General features: G+C 47.3%; 5 protein-coding genes across 5 annotated transcripts; 1 reads left to right on the top strand and 4 right to left on the bottom strand.

Moving 5' to 3' along the window:
* Positions 1-153: 153 nt before the first annotated feature.
* N7466_000665 (TolB C-terminal domain-containing protein) lies at positions 154-2,190 on the bottom strand (the record flags this gene model as incomplete). The annotated part of the gene is made up of 1 exon (XM_057160063.1): positions 154-2,190. The coding sequence occupies one exon, from the start codon at positions 2,188-2,190 to the stop codon at positions 154-156; it is 2,037 nt and encodes a 678-aa protein (XP_057026311.1).
* Positions 2,191-4,208: 2,018 nt separating this feature from the next.
* Positions 4,209-5,096, top strand: N7466_000664 (arginase family protein; the record flags this gene model as incomplete). The annotated part of the gene is made up of 1 exon (XM_057160062.1): positions 4,209-5,096. One exon carries the CDS (start codon positions 4,209-4,211, stop codon positions 5,094-5,096), a length of 888 nt encoding a protein of 295 aa, XP_057026310.1.
* A 452-nt stretch (positions 5,097-5,548) lies between these two features.
* N7466_000663 (Bax inhibitor-1 family protein) lies at positions 5,549-6,502 on the bottom strand (the record flags this gene model as incomplete). The annotated part of the gene is made up of 3 exons (XM_057160061.1): positions 5,549-6,143; positions 6,214-6,284; positions 6,356-6,502. 3 exons carry the CDS (start codon positions 6,500-6,502, stop codon positions 5,549-5,551), a joined length of 813 nt encoding a protein of 270 aa, XP_057026309.1.
* Positions 6,503-8,114: 1,612 nt separating this feature from the next.
* N7466_000662 (putative xylosidase/glycosyl hydrolase) lies at positions 8,115-9,725 on the bottom strand (the record flags this gene model as incomplete). Its single annotated transcript, XM_057160060.1, has 1 exon — positions 8,115-9,725. One exon carries the CDS (start codon positions 9,723-9,725, stop codon positions 8,115-8,117), a length of 1,611 nt encoding a protein of 536 aa, XP_057026308.1.
* A 967-nt stretch (positions 9,726-10,692) lies between these two features.
* N7466_000661 (SPX and EXS domain-containing protein) lies at positions 10,693-14,023 on the bottom strand (the record flags this gene model as incomplete). The annotated part of the gene is made up of 6 exons (XM_057160059.1): positions 10,693-11,715; positions 11,766-11,855; positions 11,906-12,079; positions 12,146-12,289; positions 12,347-13,894; positions 13,970-14,023. Coding segments are annotated over 6 exons (3,033 nt in total), but the record flags the coding sequence as incomplete, so codon positions are not given.
* Positions 14,024-14,088: the final 65 nt, after the last annotated feature.

Below are 14,088 nucleotides of genomic sequence, written 5' to 3'. Positions count from 1 at the left end.
CAAGTTGATCCGACTTGAATTTGTTGTAAGAATATGGTCTGGCGGTAGTTGGTGAAGGAATTATTAATCCTTGAATCTGTGTACTTTCTTATATTCAATGTTCAAAATATTTCTTCTACTACTACCAAATTACTATACGGCCAGCTGACTGGATCAAAGTACAGACTTGGGAAGATAAACCGGCATAGAATCTTCCCACATTGAGTCCGTCAAGGGTGTCTTGTTTGAACCATCTGCGTTCATAATCATGATCTGTCCATAAGGCTGGAAGGTACCATCATAAAGTGCACATTCATATCGGAATCCGTTCATACCAGTCGACCACATAATGCGGCCATCGTGAGACCAGACAGCGTGGGCATCATTCGCTCCGCTAGACGTAAGAGCCTTGAGGTTTGTTCCATCAGGGCGAATAGTGAAAACGTCATAATTAGATACGCTCGTCTTTCGTGTGAAAAGAATGAGCTCCCCATCTGGCGAGTATTCAGGAAGATTGTCCCACTCAGTAGTGAGAACAGTCGTCTTTCTCGTCTCGAGGTCAAGAATTCGAAGACCAATTTCTGACTTATTGCCGTAGGTTGCTGTATCAGAGCCCCAAACACGGTAGACAACTTTCTTTCCGTCGTGTGAGAAGCTCGGGTAGCCATTATTCAGGGTTGTAGTGTTTGCAATGGAGTATGCACTATCCACAAGAACCTCCGAATAAGAGCCGTTGGCAGTTGATCGCACGATCCAACCACCAGACTCTTCGCGGGTCTCAAACCAGAAACCCACGCCGAAAACAAGCCACTCGCCATCGTGAGACCAGTTCGGATTGTAGGCGGCCGCACCGGAAGTTTGAGAAGATGTGAGGAAATCTGCGGTGCTGGGATCATAGACTAGGCTCAGGTCTCCGCCGGTGGTATTCAGAGTCACTATGGAAGAGTTTCCCAGTTGCTTTTGAGTAATGACGACGCGATCATCCACGGTAGAGTACTGCGGGAAGACATCGGTGAAGCGGTAATCCCATTCGGGATCCCAGCTGTACAGCTGCTTATAGCCGTCACGAATCACCCAAGTCGTCTTCTCGTACACGACCTGTTTCCCATTGGGGGACCAGCAAGGTGAGCGAACGGTGCCAGTGAAATTGGTGAAGGAGCCAGAAGTGGTGTAAAGGCCCTCATTGGACTCTCCAGTCTTCAGCAAATAGGCGATAGTTCCGTTGTTGTCCACATACTGAGGGAAGATCTTGACACCAGTACTGTTGACTTCGACCTTGCGGTCTTTGCCCGTTGCAACGTCCACTGAGATAATGGCTGAGCTCGCCTCTGTGAGGGCAAATGAACTGTGTGCATTGTAGGTGTCCTCGCGTGTCATCTCGTAGTAGACAAGTCTTTTACCATCGGGTGACCACTTGGGAGATCCCAGGCAGTAGTAAGGCTTTGTAACAACTTGGCGGAAGTCTGTCCCGTCGGGACGGATCACGTATATAGAGAGCTCTTGTGTGGTCTCCCATCCAGTCAGACCAAGGTAGGTCGGTTCACCGTGCCCGCTCCATTGTGTATTGCGGTCTGACGAGAACGCAATCCATTCGCCATCAGGAGACCAAGCAGGGCGGAAATAACCACCCATCAAAGACGTATTGAAAGCAGTTAAAGGACTGTCTGTAATATTCCATTTCTTTCCGGTAACCAGGTCCATGATCCAGATGTTTGCTTTCATGTTGTTGGCAGTGGAAACATAGGCAGCCATGCTTCCATTGGGCGAAATGATAACCGAGTCTTCGACTGAAGGGGTAGCGACCAATTGTTCCAAGTCAGATCCGTTTGTGCGAACGCGATAGATATCAGCATTTCCGTCGCCATTGCGTTCACCGGTAAATGTGACCCACTCTCCATCTGGAGAGAATGAAGCGTGGTATTCAAAAATCGGATCTGAGAGAAGCTGTCGCTCCTTGGTGCCGTCTGCATTTGCGATATACAGATTCGATGTGCCGGGGGCGATTCGATTCATCATGAAAACACCCTTACTGCCATCGGCGTTGCTGCGGGAGGTCTTTGCTGGGGTGGAAGCAGCATTTCGTTGCATGTTGGCATGGTTTTGGAGTTTCGTAAGGTCGTCAATATCTGATCTCTTGTCGAAACCAAATGGACATCCAGCTAAAGCTGGGCTGGCAGCCAGCCCAAACAACAGAGCTAATGAGGCTCGCATTGTTATCCGGATAAAACAGAGTAATTGATGTATTGGCAAGATCTCAACGATAGACGCACAGAAATGATAGTGGGTGAAGGAACGGGATACTTATACTGATACTGCTCCCGTTTTCTCCCTTTCCATGCAAGCCGGGGATTTTCGCCATATGCCGTTGGCAACCTCCGGATGTACAATATTAATATGGGCCACGATGACACATCGGGTGTGAAACCATCCACTGGATATCGCTTAATTATCTACCAGGTATACCATTATTCCACCTGCTGACAATTTCACTGGCCATTCCGCTCAAGTTGATATCAATTCCTCAGTCATACAGTATTGGGATCGACATACTTTAAATCGGCTCACTGCGAAATCTTCCCGAACGAGTATGGTTTATGTGGAGATGATGGATGTCGGAGGGTAAATAAATTCCGACCCTCGCTATCAATCTTTTTACCGGTAGTTCCCACCAGTTGATGAATCGCCAAGGGTATAATGCCAAGGCGGAGCTCACGGGGCTTGGCTTCAAGTTACATCTAATCAATATGGATCAACTTCAATCGGGTCCACTGACCTATTGTAAGAGGGGTAATTCCGTGTCGATCCCAAGAGCATAGCAGGTATTTTCTTCTAAACCTGCAAAATATTCTTCCGGATGAAAATTTACTGCAGATAATCTGTACGCGTATTACTTGCAGCTTTTGAAAACCTTGAGTCTTATCAGATCCCCCACTGGTGAAAGCCAGCACTACTACTAGTATTCACTGATTGTAAGCGAGTCTGGAAACCTTCCAATTCACCACGTTCTACTTGACCGATTGCGATTCTTTCACCTTTGCTTTCCTTCTCCAGGCCATTCTTCTATACAGTCATATTAATATTATCATGGCTCAAAATGTCGCGCTAGGTATTGTTTCCTCCAAACAGATACAGAACGGACGTACTATAACAAGCATTTTACACCTGACCAATCCAATTCCCCCAATGGCCAATTGTCATCAATCTGGGAGCGGTAATTGCCGACTCATTTAGTGGCGGCATTTCTGGGGCACTGATTGGAATATGCATGGACGGCTGCACTGCTGCATGATGCAGGTAACCATGAATGAAACCTCAGGCCCGAAGTCCCAACCCCGCTCTTTGCCTTCAATGTTGGGAGAATCACACATTGAAGGTAAGAACCACTCAAGTGACAGTCCTGGTGGAAGCAGTGCTTGTGTAGGGTACATCTATGGATATGGATATACCTAAATCATGAGCGGAGTGTACAAGACCTAGTAAAAAACATATCAACATATCAATTGACTGATCAATTGATTGATTAATGCTCCTACTAACTATGATACTAGTATGGTACTAGACATACGGTCATATACCCATTTATCCAAGAAGCTGGGTTTCCTTTCCTCCTAGCTTCTTGTAGACCTTTACCTCAACAATCGCAGTGCAGGTTGGTCTCGAGGTTAGACTGGACTCCATACATGCCACAATGCATAGTCTGGCCAACCACCAAGTATCTTGTCCCGGCAATTGAGGCAAATTGCCTTCCAGGTTGGTTCTCACATCCCCAGGAGACAGAACTTCCTCGCAATATTCTCCCATCTTGCTTGGCGAATCCAAGGACCAAAGAAACTAAGATATCTAGCCGTGTACGGACTTGTCACCTGGACATTCAACTCGATTGAGCCTTCATGGGCAAAGCCGACATATTTCAGGGCCTTGGCTGGTTAAAGAATGAGCAAATATCTTGATTCTAGGAGAAGAGGGCACTCGCTGAGGATTGAAAGGTGGAGAACTCGGCAAGGTCTGAAGATTCAACTGTCTGATTTCAAAGCAAAACAAATCCAGTACCCCACAGGTCAGTGGGACTGACGTAAGTGCGGGACGGGATCTGTAGTTCGCGGGATTTGAACAGCCGGGCTGCTCTACTAAAGCTGCCCAAAGTTCAATGTCAATTAATCCACATATTTTGATTCGATCAGTGTCAAAATCTTTGACAAACCGACAGGTCTCCGTCCATTGTCTCTTCAATGCCTGCCAACGCCATCACCGTGATATTCTCCCCCTACCACGTTGGAATTCGTGATCACCGCGTCGGTAACGGCCCCAATCGTATTCGAAAGCTTGGAATTATCCAAGCCCTTGAAAAACTGGGAGTCTCCATAAAATGTGTCGAACTAGACCGAGTCGATGAATTCGAAGGTGAAATAGGCCGAAGCTTCGAGCTTCTTCGACGCTTATCCACGGCCGTCACCGAGGCCGTTGACCACAACACTTTCCCTCTCATTTTATCAGGAAACTGCATGGCAAGCGCAGCTGTTGCCTGTGGACTCAATATCGATGACTTGAACTTTATCTATTTTGACGCCCATGACGACCTCGATTCTCCCGATGTGAATGAGAACGGATATCTTGATGCCATGGGGCTCTCAATGCTCCGCGGTGAGAGCTGGAAAACTCTCATGAAGACAGTTCCCGGTTTCAAGCCATTGAAATATGACGGGAACTTCTTGTACTGCGGTCTACGTGATCAAAGCCAGGTGCAAAGACAGCGTGTAATCGATGCTGGAATGGCTTCTATCTGGGGCGAACTTGATAGAAAGGTCGATTTTGCGGGTGAATTGAATACGCAGCTGGAAGCGAAGTCCTATGGATCGTCGTTGGTTCATCTTGATTTGGATGTCCTGGACGAGTCTTATGGGAAGGTCAATGATTATCCTTCTCCTGGGGGCTTGTTTGAGTCTGAGTTGATCCAGTGTATGGATATTGTGCCCAGGAAAAGCAAGCCCAAGTCTCTGACTGTTTGTTCTTTTGATCCTGATTCAGGTGACGGCGATAAGATCGCCCAGATTGCCATTCGCGCCATCGTTACTTTCGTTAATTCACTATTGGAAACAAATGCATTGAGCAAGGCGTGATTCTATCTGAGTGAAGCTATCAAAATGTACATTGGAAGTACAATACTACCTCCGCGAAATCATTCAAAAGTACCATTGATTGTTTACCCATATGGCTTAGGCAGCTATTTATCGGCGCTATACTAAACATTCACCGAAGGAGAAGATCTGCCCACGCAAGACTTGATAAAATATATGCCGCGGCAATCCAGTGTCATACCTACTAGTAGGTAACAGGAGCAAAAACGGTATTCCAACCTGCGAGAGAGGCAAAGAGGGTCCAAGATAAGACTAAACTGATTATAGACATTAAATCAAGCAAAAACGCAAAAGAAAAAAGACACTGATTCTCATGATTCCAGCTCCGAGGAGCGTCCTGGTTCCAAACGCATTCATACTATCATACCCCTGACCATCCACCACCGACATCGGTAATGGATTCCGTATTTATCGTCGGCCTCGGAGATTTCCATCTAGTTGTTGTGTTGTCCATTCAGGATACGCAGAATAGACAAGAACAAGTTCAACACGTCCAGATAGAGTGAAATCGACGCGGCGATCTCCTCCTCAACATGGTAATGACGCATTACCAGTTGCGTATCCACGAGGATGTATCCCGAAAAGATCAATGCTCCGATCACACCGTAAACGGTCTCGGTGGCACTGCTAAATGGGAGGAACATTGCGACGAATCCGAAAAGGATCATGAACCACAATGCGCCGAATAGGTACGGCATCCAGTGCGTGAAGTCATACTTCGTCTGGCATGCGAAGAGGGTCAAAGCAAGGAAGATACCCAGAGTCAGGACAAGGGCTTGTACGACAACGCGCGCGTCGTAGAAGGATGTCACCACGCTGATGGAGTAGGCTTCCGTGACTGTGAAGGCGGAGAGGAAGAGCAAGTTGGAGGGGTAAGACTTGCGCTTCCAATAAGTTGCGAGCATAAATCCGAGAGCGCCGAAGATGGAGATGATCATCAGCCAGAAATTGGATTGGATCCATGTGCGGTAAGAGTCGTTGAAGAAGGAGATGGAGCTAAGGATGGTTGTGAGGAGAATCTGAGCGGTACTGGGAGAGAACTCAGGTCAGTTCAAGGCCTTCAACTTAGAGTATACAATAAATACGCGTTTGGACTTACAGGATCGAGTAAACCTTGCGCACAAACTGCATCCTGATGTCGATAGTTCCCTCAGCTACGGTACCGCCAAACTATATAGAGCAATCATCGTCAGTATAATTTGGCCAAGAATCGCGGAGAACCCGAGCAGCGCAACACATACCTTGAAGTCATCGGGAAGATTATCATCCTCAGTGCGAGGCTCAGCTGGCTCAGCTGTAGCCTGGTAAGACGGCGGCGCTTGAGTGTATTGCTGGTCCTCAAAGGAGTCCCGCTGGGGGGCAGGCGCGTATCGGGTGTTCGCGGCCATGGTATTGGGTTGCAACGGCCTTGGGTATCGCGATTCGGTTGTTGTCTAGCTCGATGGAAATAATGGGGATTTGTGAAAGGAAGGAAGCCTTGGATGGTAACTAATGGGGGGCGGCGACCATGTGACGTTTGAGTGGAGTCACGTGTAGTCTTATCGGTCCGATAAGGGAAGAAGAGTGGAGAGCTTGACGGAGATAAAAAAGATCGATAAAGATTGATCTACAACAACGGCTTACAAGAACTTACAGAGTACAGCCACTCAGGAATTTTGTTCCCTGCAAACCAGGCTTAAGTTTGGATGGATGTTTACCAACCAGAGAAATGCACCGAAAACCGCGGCGGCGCGGCCCCCAGACGACTCTCATTTACCGCATTTGTTAGCCGACCGTGGGAAGCTCGACGCAAATCGATATCTCCCAACTGGGGACGGTCGCAACCTTGAACATGCGATCTTAACCATGCGCACTGCGGTCGCCAGAGCCAACGAAATCCAGCCAATAATTCTGGGACCAGCATTGGGCAATTTCAATGTTGGCTGCGCAGTTGCTGGAGAAATTCAAATGGAGTTCACTCTAGACACACCCCTCTAACCCGATTTGGACAATTTTTTCTTCTTCTGTCTGTCTTTGGTCTGCTTAGTTTGTACACTTTTTTCTAAGTTTACCTAAGGTGCTCGGCGGAAAGATTATAATATCATAGTACATATTATGATGTCCTTTTATTTCCTGTGTTCATACTATATACATTACCTAGGTAGGTACTTGTTGTACTCTCTGCGGTTCCCTACTTGGTTCGCTACTTGGTTCGCTATTTGGTTCGCTACACGGTTCGCTATACGGTACACTGCACTATACTCTGTGTATTGAACTACAGGTGTTTTTTAGATAGCGGATAGGCAAGTAGACGGCGAGTAAACTAATACACAAGGTCCTTAGTATGTTCTTCGTACTCCTGCATGAAATCTTCTATACTGAACTTGCCGCTGAGCTGCTTAGCTGATAGAATGACACTACCAGCACCAATATATCATCAATCGTCTGAACAGGGGTGGTTCAAAACGCCCACATCCAGGGCCCGATGCCCTAAACCCAGAAAACAGAGGAGGCTCCCGGGATCCCCCAATAAGTCCAAAGGCCGAGCATGATTGTTCCGGTGAATCTTCAAAAAGAACCAAGCGCGGCTGTCGCTCGGTTGATGAGACAGCTTTCGCCTGTCGTAACCACCTCCTCATAACACCGCATCGGACGTTGGATCGGAGATGGAGATTGGGACCGAATATGACGACAGAAGATGCAATCAATATCCACTCAAACTATATGGCTCCGGCATAAGGAAGTTCTCGAGAAGAGGAATTGTCCCCCCCCCCACCCTCTTTCTATATTTTCTTTTTGGTCGAATTGAGTTATGATTATCCTGTATTCCTAGCTGGCATTCATCGCCCTGGAGTTGCATATCACTGTGACAGAATTGAAAACTGATGATAGCACGAAATTGGATTTCATTCAAATTCATCTTTGATAATGGTCATCAGCTACACACATCGCAGAGAAGACTTCAAATAAGTCGCGAGCCATAGAAATTGAGTACATAAGCCAGCGCGCACCCTCGCCAGATTAAGCACCAAGAGCCAGATCAAAACTCTTGATGTCGACTGATCCCCCAAGTGATTCAGTTGCGAAGTTAAAAATGCCAAATCGATAGCCCATGAAAAATTCCCAGGTCGTGTTCATGGCAAATGTAGTTCCAAAATCGGTGAAACTGGAGCCATCTGTAGAATAGCTAAATTGTGCGGTTGCATCGCCTCCTGGTCGAATATCCGCCGAGGCTCGTAAGAACACTGAAGTCTCGGAGATATCCGTCGAAGTCTCTAAGGCACCAATTGAGTTTGTAGTCCAATCCGTATTCATAGTGATGTTTTTCCAGACAGAGATCTGTGCACTTTCATCGGTCTTCACTATACCGATCCAACCGGATACATCGCGGAACATCGCCAATCCTGCCCGGTCTCCGGATATCATATCGGAGAAATTGATCTCAATAGTGGCGACACTCACAGGACCGAGGATACGGTGAGTGAGAGTATTCCGTGCTTGGTAGAGGCTGTCTGTGACAGTTGCAGTCCGCAGTTTCAATCCGTCATTGACGTCAAAGGCAGTCACATCAGGATTGTGATTCCATTCCCATTGAGGTCCCAAGCAAGTTCCAGAAAATCTGTCTGTACCTGTTGGCGAAGATAGTACATTTTGAGCAAGGGGCACTTCCACAGTAGATGGCCAAGAATTGACATCTGATAATACTGGAAAGTCATTGTCATCAAAAGTGATAGAAGCAAGTACCGGGATTCTACCACCGGGGTATGCGTCGCAAAATCCCATATAGTACCAATTTCCTTGAGGGTCATCGACGATCCCTCCCTGGTGAGGGGCTCCGCCATTCGCGACTGGGCATGAAGGTGCGTTTGAAACAACATTCCCACCAGTGTATCCTGCAGTCGGAGATGAGGATTTGATGACATATTCGATGGCTGTACCGGGTGCGACGTTGAGAATATAGTAGGAGCCATTGATGTAATAAAAGCGGGAGCCTTCAACATACTCGTCGTAGGTGAATACGTCGGTGTTCGAAACTTGGCTGGTCAGGTCGGATGATAGTGTGGCAACTTGGATAGTTGTGGACCCATACGCAACATGCGGTATATCGTCTTCGTCGAAAACCAGTCCACAGTCGTAGTAGCAGGTCCCCTCGAAAGCGGCATGCCGTGACCAAGGGCCACTGGGACTACTAGCAGTGTAGACGTATGTATTGGCAAACTCAATACAGCCAATCCAATACCATTGGCCGTTGCTCGGGCGATATTTGAGGCTGCTTGCCCAAATTCCTTTGACATATGCGGTGTCGCCATCAGTCATGTTATAGGCTGAGCCAAAGTCAAGGCTTGGAACCGAGTGGCCAATGTATTCCCAGTTTTGCAAGTCTGTAGACTTCAGGATTGGGGCACCAGGTGAATATGCCATAGTGCTGGCACTGTAGTAGAAGGTATCACCGACGCGAATGATTTCGATATCAGCAAGGTCTTCCCAAATCAATGGCTGAGAAACAGTTGAGGAAGCTCTCTTGCTGACGCTTGATAGTTCGCGAGCATCGTGAGGGATGAGAGATCCCAGTGCGATAGCGATTATTTCAGCGCAAGTAAGAAGCGCAAGCCAGAGATTCGGTTGAGACATCATTGTAACTCTTCGATGGCAGACTGAAATCGAAACAAATAAAGTTGAAAGTGGGCAATCTTGTTATTCTTCTCATCCTGTCGGTAGAACATTGAGGGGTTTAAATAGAATGCTCGTAGCAGTTGCTTTCTCCTCAAACTGTCTTTGACTTTGGGAATTAATATGGGCATGAATCCATCCAAGGAAAGGATCGACGAATTCACTGGCAAAAGCTGTATGAGACATCTAAGATGGCTAAATACAAAGCATTCTGGTTAAAATGATGGACCTGGCGATGATATGATTCATCGTGTGATGTCAATAATATTTTGACTATTGGAAACGGGACTGATTCAGGCAGGAGAGAAGACTTGTTATTCACCCAAGGGCAATTTTCCGATGAAGCTGGGTAAAACGTAGATGATAGATCTGATGGAGTTACTCCTTATAGGTGGGTACGGCTAAATACTCACCAAAATGGCTGATCCTGCACTCAAGTGCTGTGAAGCTCCGGCGGGGCTTGCTTGCAATAAGTGAAACCCAATATCATCCTTTAATATCTAAATCTACGTCCTGAATGATCAGTCGACCATGTTAGTACCCTCAGTCTAGGTTTCCACATGACACCGTTAAATTACTGTGCTGCTGTTGCGTGGTCACTGATTGGCCCACATTTCTTACATTCCGCTACATTTGCCAAGTGCCCTGACTTGTGTCAAATAAATGACCATATTATGCTCTGCACAACCTTGAAATATGCCACACTATGCCAGCATGTTAGGCAAATTCAGGCATTAGTATTCCCCGATTAGGCTTAGTGGGTCACGTGAGGGTGTGTTAGCATGAGAACTTTGAAGGGGGTGTGTAACGTGTTTAGATTAAACTCCTTAAAATATGTGCAATATATTATCAAGCAACGTGCGTCTAGTAGCTAACAATCATGAAGTTTATCGTATGTTTTGTTCAAGCAAGTCGTAAAATCAATCTACTACTCAACAATCCGATGCATGATCGGGGATCGCTGCTCGCCACTGATTTGCGCGCCATCATGATCGTGACCACCCTCAACAGTTGAGCCGGAGTCTTCGTCAGTCGTCAACTCTTCGTCATCCTCGTCAGAGGAGTTGGAATTATTGCGTAATGCGTCATGTGTGATGGCCGCACTGGACAAGTATGATGATGATGGAAGACGCCTTCTCTCAAAGTCGTGGGCATGGGCACCAGCAACCTTGTTTCCGACGCGAGCAATACTGGCTGAGGGACGTCGGTTTCTCGCGCGCTGGCTGGATGAGGAGGGTGTTCCATGTTCAGCATCTCCCGCGTACATGAAAGGTGTGTTTTGCTGGTCTTGCAGCTGGACGTCCTCGGTTTGAGCACCATCCAGCGCTGGCGTTGCGGGAATTTCATATGGAAGGGGTGTATCTCGGGAAGCACGGAACAGAAGCACGTTAGTACAGTGCTCATTCTCCACACGGAAGATAGTCCATACACCACGACGGAAGACCTCTGAAAGCGAGATGACAAAGCTGAGGACGGCAGAATGTTGAATGTCATTGACAAAGATGGCGTAGAAAATCCAGTTGAACCGGATTATGACATCCAAGACCATTGCAGCGTAGTAAACCCAGACCCGTCGAAAAGCCAGTACCTCACGTAACAAAGGTCGTCTAGCGTAAGCATTGCCCAAACTCCAGTCCATTATCAAGTCCCAGACTGATGTATAGACAGAGTTAAGAAGTGCAAACGTAATGAATGACGCCTGAAAACGAGTGTGACGATCGATGCGATACATGCTCAACGTGGCATAGTAAAGGATACTGAAGATGTACTTTCCCAAATTCAAGAGATGAGGGAAAGCATTTTTCGTATCCACGTATCGACGAATACACTGGAAAGATCGCCACACTGCTGGTAGACAGGTAAAGAAGCCAAGCAGCCTGGAATGGCTTGAGTTACACTGCGTAGGATTGTTCCAAGCGTTGGCATATAGACAGAAAAATAGCTCGATATTCTAAAAAAGGTTAGTGCGGTCATGAAGCAAAAATTTTGAAGAAAACTTACTCCCATGGCATAGCTCTGAGAACAATACATGTCACCGAGGAAGAAATCTCTGAACTCGACCGGGTAGACACCAGCAAGTAAAAGACGCCACTAGTTTTGTTAGAACACATCTATACGAAGGCGAAAAAGACACAACTTACATTCGAAAACGCCCACCATTTTCGGCTGCGGTGATAGAGCACACGAGCTGGCAAAAAGACGATAATCAGGGTCAAACCTATGAGCACAACAGGCCAATATATATACATGGCATTAACCCATGAGAAGTTCAGCCACATGAAAAGGCCCAGAGCGAACATGAAGAACGCAGGGATCTGAGAAAGCTTATTAGTTTCGAGATCACAGAACTGCAAAGTCCATCATCGGGTGGGTAAACTTACTTCTAGCAATTGGCGCCACTCCAGCGTGTGCCTGGTATCATATTCAAAAACAAATGCATAGTTAATCTTGGACTTGGTCCAAATCATACAATCCAAAGAAAAGAGCAAAACGTGAAACGTGATGAGGAAATAACCTCCGTAAATCTGGTTCTAGTCAGCAATGCACGGTTACACAAAGGATGACGCAAGGGGAGAACAAACCTGCAACAGATAACTAGTGCGCACCCGCTCCACTGAATCAACAGCGCGCAGATGCTGTGTAGCATATACCAGGGCCTGTATAGCGAATAGCACACCTGCCATAAGCAAAAGACCTGCCCGAAAGGTGCTGGGGGAATAATCGCCCGATTTATTGATGGTGTGACGAAGTTTGGACACTGCAATTTTGCGATTTCCACGTTCAAAGTATCGTGCATAAAGATCCTCGACCGCCACAATCAAGTGTTCGGTCTCTTCACTCTGAACAAAGGCCGCTTTGTTGACCCGCTCGCTCATGTAACGCAATAACGGTCGGGCATTGACGGTTTTGTCGTACTTCTTGTTAATCTTTCGGAAAGCTTTCCGATTAAGATAAGCATACCCCTTCAGGAGCTCAACGCCACGATAAAACTCCTGCAAGGCATGCTTGAGTTTACGTTTCGCAGATCGATATGATACGTCGACATTTTGTGGGTCCTGCCGGCGCATGAAGTCTCGTCGGTTGGCAATAAATTCACGCTCCCGCTCAGGAAGCTTTGGAGTAGCCATCGCTGCTAGCGCCTGAGTATTCTTTCCGAACCGAGTTTTACCTGTCAAAGTATCTTTGATTCGCGAGCCGTTGAGTTTGGCGATTCCCGTTGGTCGTTGATCTTGCTCATCTTTGATCAGCTTCATGCCTCGTTTGGTCTCATACACCTCCTGGATGCGTTGATCTCGCATAACATGCAGCTGCTGTCGAAGAGTCCTCAGTCGAGTAATGGCTTCTTGCTCCTTCATCCGGTAAAAGGAGTCGATTTTGTCCAATTCACTATCCAAGAAGATAAAGAACTCATCCTGGCGTTTTTCAGGCTCAAATGAAGCATCCGCCATTGACTTCTTCCCGGCCACCTCGCCTTCTGTGTGAGAAAATACCCGTCGAAGGAGTTGCGATGTACGATTTGTCGAATTCGTTTTTGTCAAAGTCTCTCCTTGAAGGCTAAGACTCTGCGAGGTGGGATGCGTTGACAATGTCGCGTTCCTTTGGTCCGCTGGGCTGTTTGCCTCTGTCTGGGCCGAGTATGTACCAGTGGTTGCACGTCTAGTCAAGACAGGTGACGGGGTCCTGACTTGTCTGCGACGACGCGATTCCCTAGTTGCATCATGCGCTGGCGGCGAATACTCATCTGGGTTCATGATAGGATCTGGAAGCTCAAAAGATGCTCTGTCTGAGCCTGCCATGCCCGGTGCCTCTGGCGGTGTCGCCAAGATGCTCCCATAGCTCCCTACATTATCTGAAAATCGCGACCCCGGCGTGCGCAACGGCTGGCGTTCTTGGCGAGGTGTAGACTTGGACCGCGGAATGGGTTGAGGACTAGAGCCTCGACGATTGGCATTTTGCGCTGGTAAATCTTCCGGGGATGTGCCATCAAGAGTCCTATCGACGTTTGGCGTTTCATAGGATGGTTGTGTTGCGCCTTGAGAGGGTGGAAGATTTCGGAAGGATGGAGGGATGGGACTGCGATTCCCCTTCTGGATGGCTCGAGTGATGGCCTTTAATTTCTTCTTGCCCGTCTACAAAAATAAAAAGGTAATGTTAGTCACAGATCCAAGATGACATTCAAAGAAACATGAGGATCCCCATCATACCTTGTAGTCGAGATACTTTGCCCGCCACTCAGGAACCAGTTCCTGTTCCAATTCTCTGTGGGAATATAGTCAGTCATCTGGATCGCGTTAGATGGGGAAAGAGGGGAAGACCAACTTGG

This window comes from Penicillium verhagenii (genome assembly GCF_028828195.1).
Source record: "Penicillium verhagenii strain IBT 33310 chromosome Unknown utg000002l_segment0_segment0, whole genome shotgun sequence".
In the NCBI taxonomy this organism is placed as follows: Eukaryota; Fungi; Ascomycota; class Eurotiomycetes; order Eurotiales; family Aspergillaceae; genus Penicillium; species Penicillium verhagenii.
The sequence above is the reverse complement of the archived record's forward strand: the minus strand, read 5'-3'. Positions and strand labels throughout refer to the sequence as shown.